This window comes from Orycteropus afer, unplaced genomic scaffold (assembly GCF_000298275.1).
Source record: "Orycteropus afer afer isolate SDZICR_OR568_19922 unplaced genomic scaffold, OryAfe1.0 scaffold00541, whole genome shotgun sequence".
In the NCBI taxonomy this organism is placed as follows: Eukaryota; Metazoa; Chordata; class Mammalia; order Tubulidentata; family Orycteropodidae; genus Orycteropus; species Orycteropus afer.
Genome location: NW_006922128.1, coordinates 1,046,135 through 1,051,945, shown reverse-complemented (window position 1 = coordinate 1,051,945; position 5,811 = coordinate 1,046,135). Strand labels below are relative to the sequence as shown.

The 5,811-nt window shown below is 55.9% G+C and overlaps 1 protein-coding gene across 1 annotated transcript in view; it reads left to right on the top strand.

The window, feature by feature from the left end:
* BRD9 (bromodomain containing 9) overlaps positions 1-5,507 on the top strand; it is a 27,562-nt gene extending 22,055 nt beyond the window's left edge. The window contains exons 14-16 of the mRNA XM_042782955.1: positions 1,254-1,356; positions 3,604-3,771; positions 5,407-5,507. Of these exons, the coding sequence (XP_042638889.1) occupies positions 1,254-1,356; positions 3,604-3,771; positions 5,407-5,507 (372 nt within the window). The remainder of the gene's footprint in view (positions 1-1,253; positions 1,357-3,603; positions 3,772-5,406) is intronic.
* The last annotated feature ends 304 nt before the right edge of the window (positions 5,508-5,811 follow it).

The window sequence follows — 5,811 nt, the reverse complement described above, 5'->3', positions numbered from 1 at the left end:
CCAGGCTCCGTGGCACAGTGCACGGGTGGGTGGTATGTAGGAAGTGCCCCGTGGCTGTGTGACACGTGGGGGACATCCAGGCTCCGTGGCACAGTGCAGTGCACGGGTGGGTGTTATGTAGGAAGTGTCCCATGGCCGTGTGACACGCAGAGGACATCCAGGCTCCGTGGCACAGTGCATGGTGGGTGGTATGTAGGAAGTGTCCCATGGCTGTGTGACACTTGGAGGACATCCAGGCTCTGTGGCACAGTAGGCGGGCCGACAGTGTAGGGAGAAGTGCTGATGGATCAGGTACTATGGGTCCTCAGGTGGGGTAGGAGTAGAGGGGAGTAACTGGGCATTTCATGAGCAAAATGGGGGTGGGAGGCTGGGTATTCATGGGCAGGATGGAGGGTCAGGAGGTGTTTTGTGGGTGAGCTGGGGAGCGGGGGGCTCACTGTCCATCTCATGGGGGGGTGGGAGCTCACTGGGCTTTGCATGGGTGGGGTGGGTGCATAAGTGGGGGAACTCAATGGGCTTTTCATGGGTGGGGTTGGGGGGATCACTGGACATCACATGGGTGGGATGGGGGTAGGAGGGGGCTCACTGGATGTTTCGTGGATGGGACAGGGTGGGGGGGCTCACTGGGCATTGCATGGGTGGGACGGGTAGGATGGGGGCTCACTGGGCATTGTGTGGGTGGAACAGGGTGTGGGAGGCTCACTGGGCATTGTGTGAGTGGAACTGAGTGTGTGGGGCTCACTGGCATCACGTGGGCAGTGTGGGCTGGACGCGTTGAGGGCGAGTAGTAGGAATTTGGGGGCAGAGAACAGAGGACAACTACGAGAGCTCAGCTATGCTGGGGATGCTCAGTGGACTAGAGGAACTTGGCTTGCAACCTGCCCCACAGCGTCGTGGGCCGTCAGATCCACGTCTCCACTCTCTGCAGTGTCTCCTGTTTTCTCAGCGCCTTTTTGAAAAACTCCCTCCCCCAGAGAGCCAGTGGTCTTTGTTTGTCTGCTAGCATTGTTGGTCTGAGTGGATTTGCCCACCCATTGGTGAGCTCAGACCAGTGGCCGTGGGAGGAGCCATAAGTTACGTGGCATCTCTGTCTTGTCCACTCACCGGGAGTCAGGGAGAGGGTGGTGTGGCTTGTGAGGGTGTCATGCTTGGTGCTGGGACTCAGCCGATGAGTAGGATGGCATCAGCAGTCAACACTATCTGCCCATTAGTAATGTACCACCTCTGTGCCCTCCCACCTTGTCTCTGAGCAGATCGGGGACCCACTTGGAGACAGCGGTGGCTCTGTTCTAGACTTCATGTCCATGAAGCCGTACTCTGATGTCTCTCTCGATATCTCCATGCTCAGCTCTCTGGGTAAGTCCCAGCAGTATGTGTCCACATGGCTTCTTAAATTGACACCATCCTCCTCAGGCACATGACTGGGTTTGGCTATAAGGAAATGGCCCATGTCATTTGTCACTGACAGCCTGGGCCTATGTTTCTGGTAGCTGGTGTCCCCACGTCCCGCCAGATGAGAAAACCTCATTGCCTTCGGGAACTGCTGCTCTCTGGCTGGAGCACAAGTCTATTTGTGTCTGGTGCACTTACTCATAGGGTTGGACTCAAGTGTTCCATCTTGTTATTTGCTTTATCTGTTTCCCAAACATATTGGGGGTCCTAAAGACCACCCCCAGGTATGATCGATCATTCACCCAGAGGACTCTCAGAACTCATCAGATAGCCATGTTCCCTGTGGTTTGTCACAATGAAAGAACCCAGGAGAGTTAGCCTGGGGAAAGATGCACGGGTGAGTGGGAAAACCAGCAGGGGTTTCCAGAGTCCTCTCCTTGTGGGGTCACACAGGACACATTTCATTCTCCCAACAAATGTGACAACCTGTGAAGTAGTGGCCACCAGGGAAGTCCATTAGAGACCCAGCACCTAGGGTTTTCACTAGGGGCTGGCCATGTCAGCACTTCCCCCACACTCCCAGAGGAGAGGAGGTATTCAGCATAAACCACATTGTTTGAAAAGTCTAAACATAGGGAACCACTGTCTTGGGGGTGTAGGGGAACCTGCCTGAGTCCTAGACACTAGCTGGGCCCCCTTGCTGCCAGAACTTTCCAAGGACAGCAGGAAACTGCTGTGTGAGTCTGTCTCTGCATACCCACGATTCTTTCTTTCTGGCTGTGAGGTTCTCTGTTGCTGGTTTTCAGCACTTTGATGATACCATTCCTTGATCTGATTTCTTTATTTTTTTCTGGGTTTTGTTAAGCTTGGATCTGTAGTTTATAGCTTTTATCAAATCTGCAATTCCTTGGCTGCCACCCAGCCTGTTCCTGGGGCTCCACTTACACATATGTTGGACTCTCTACTCCTCTGCTCAAGTGGGTCCTTACTCTGCCGTAAGCATGGACCTTCCCTCTGTCAGCCCCCAGAGTGGCTCAAGTCAGATGCTAGGCTTTGTTTCTGAATGCTCTTCTCCCCCATGTGCCATGGGCCCTCAGAGTGCAGGGAGCCCACTCCATTGTTGTCATGCATGCTTGTCTGCAGGTCTCTCATCTCTTTTACAAGGTGTTTGTTCCTGGTTTGGCTACCTTTACTGCTTCTTTGCATGAGTGGTGAAACTTACTAGCTACGAGCAGCACGTGCCTGTACTGCTGGGTGCCAAGTTGGCTACATTCTTTCAGTCCTGGTAGACTTTGTCTGCAGATGCTCAGGTGGTCTGGGCCACAGGCCTGTCAAGGCTGGCAGTGCAGTGTGCAGACAGGCCCAGCACCTCCTAGGCCCTCCAGTAGGGACCCTCACTGCTTGGAAAAGTACTGGGTCCTATGGTGGGTGTCCCATCACACACCTGCACCCTTCTGAGGGTTTCCTGAGGCCCTAGCTGCTGGGACGCAAGTTACTGCAACCACACGTGCACCTGACATTGCAATGATCCTCACTTCACCTTGGGGCACTTCTCACACACAGATTGGAAGCATGTGCAGGTCTCAGGCTCTCTAGGCAGCCCCTCTCCCTGGTTTGTGCCAGACATCCTGTGCTGTGGTCTGGGACCCAGCACCAGCAGTAAGCTTGGGTAGCCATGGGCACCACACTCAGCCCTGTGTCCAACATTAATGGCCTCACTGTCCTCGTTCACAGCAGGACAGAATTAGCCACAGCCTCTCTGTGACAGCCCTGTGATTGCTGGTGAGTGGACAAGAGCTGAGGCGCAGTGTGATGCTGAAGTCTTGCCCAGCACTGGCTCAGTGAGGTGGCGTTGGCGCTGTGGCCTCTGGTCAGCACTGGGTCATTGAGGTGACGTTGGTTCTGTTGCCTCTTCCTGGCACTGGCTAATGGAGGTGGCATTGATGCTGTTGCCTCTGGCCAGTACTGGCTCAGTGAGGTGGCATTAGCACTGTTGCCTCTGCCTTACTTAGGTCCGTTCCCACTGTCTCCCTCTTGCTCACTCCCAAGACTGTGTGGTCACCCTCCTGACATTGGGAGTGGCCCAGTCTTGAGAGTGCTGATGCGTGAGGAACGTACTGCAGAGGTGGAGGTGCCAGGCATCACATCTTACCCGGTTTGATCTCCGTGTTGTGGCCTTCCCGACCCTCACGGCGTTGCTCATCTACACAGGGAAGGTGAAGAAGGAGCTCGACCCCGATGACAGCCACCTTGGCCTGGATGAGACAACGAAGCTGCTGCAAGACCTGCATGAGGCGCAGACCGAGCGTGGCGGCTCCCGGCCCTCGTCCAACCTCAGCTCTTTGTCCAACGCCTCTGAGAGGGACCCACACCACCTGGGTAAGCTCCAGGCTCTGCCACAGGGGCCAGTTCCCATACTTTCTCCACCCAGAACCCATTTTAGGTACAGAGGGGGTAGTAGGCAGTGTTGGGGTAAGAAGCTAGTGTTTCAGAGGCTGAGGTTCTAAAGGCTGGACTCTATGTGTTGGTGTGTGAAGGCTAGTGTGCACGGTGGTGTGTAGTGGGAGCATGGTGGTACGTGGTGTGGACATGGGGAGCAAGGTGAATGTGGTGTGTGCGTGATGTAAACATGGGAGCAGTGTGGAGTGTGCGTGATGTGAATGGTTCCTGTATGGAATGATGGGTCGTGGTGTAAATAATGGTACACATAAGTGTGAACATTGTGCGTGGTATGTGTGCATATCATGGGGGGTGGTGTGTGCGTGGTGTGGGCATGGAGTGGACATAAGGTGTGGTGTGAGTGTGATGTGTGCGTGGTATAAATGAGATCCATGATGTGTACTGGGAGTGGATTTGGGGAATGGTGTGAATGTGGTACGTCCATGGTGTGACTGTGGAGTGTGGTATAAAGGGGGTATGTGGTGTGAATGTGATGTGTAGTGTGTGGGTAGTGTGAATGTGTGGGGTGGGTGTGCATAGCGTGGACATGGGGAGTGGTGTGAACCTGGCCCGTGATGTGTGCATGGTGTGAACATGGGGAGTGGTGTGAATTGGGGAGTGGTATAAATGAGCATGGTGTGTGCTTGGTGTGGACATGGAGAGTGTGTGTGGGAGGTGCATGGTGTGAAGATGGTGCGTGGTGTGAACATGGAGGTCCATGGTATGTGTGAACATGGAGGTCCCTGGTATGAGTTTGGTGTGTCGTATGTGCAGTTTGAGTGTGGGCTGTGTGTAGTGTGGGTTTAGTTGTCCACTGTACTCATTCCCAGCCGTCCACCCCTCAGGGCGGGCTGCCTTGAAAGCGTGTTTTCAGGTGGATTTGCTCCTGCTCTGGGACCATGGCCACAGATTGCACTAACTCTGGTTGGGACCCAGGCCCCAGGCAAGTGGTGCAGGACGGGGCCTGGGCTGCAGGTGCCCAGCTTGTTCCAGGCCCCATGAATGGGGAACGTCTGTCCCCCCAGGTCTGTCCACGGGCCTCCCGACATCCCGACCCTGGTCACAGACACTGTGTGTGAATGTGTGGGGCCCATGGCACCTCTGCTGGCCCCTGGCCGGGTGGCTTGTGTGCCACATGGCCCCACAGGCTTGCTCAGTTGCTTCTCTTCCCTGCTGTCATTCTGGTTTTCGGATGGGAGCATCTCATCATTCTTTAGCAAGGTAGCACACCTTGGCATTTTCCTCAAGAATCAGTAACATGCTGCAGACCCTTACGCTGAGCAGGGCTGCAGGTCCTCCCATCCAGCTTCCCTGTGGCTTAGGCCTTTGTGTCAGCTGTCAGGCTGTTGGCAGGCAGTGTTGCCTGGAGACCCCAGCCAGAGTCATCGCTACAGAAGCAGCCATATACTCTGCTCAGGCGCTGGGCCAACCCGTTAGGCAGGGTCTGGCCCTCCTCTCTGCAGAATGGCCTCTGCCTCCCCTTCCCCAGGACCCAGTGTCGAGGCCACCCTTCAAACACTTAGCCACGTGGCCCAGTCTCCTTGGTGTGTGATACCATCTCTCCCACCACTACAGGCAGCCCATCCCACCTGAGCGTTGGGGAGCAGCCGGACGTGACCCACGACCCCTACGAGTTCCTGCAGTCCCCGGAGCCAGCTGCCTCCACGAGCAGCTAACCTCCACGTCGTCTGGCTGCTGCCACCAGCTAGCCTCAGCAAAGTCTGTGACCATCTCCCTCATCAATCACTGGCCTGCAGCCACCCCCATCAGCCACTCGCCTCCACGTAGCCCGTGACCACTTTCTCAGCCGCCAGCCTCCGTGAGGTCTGACCACCTCTGTCAGTCTCCACGTGGCCTGCCGCCACCTCTGAGTGCTCATCCACACAGGCTGTCTCTGAAGGACACAGACTTGTCTCTCCCCTCTGTGGGGGTCACAGGCGGAGGAGCAGGCCCTCAGCGTGGCGTCCTGGATGCCGAGGC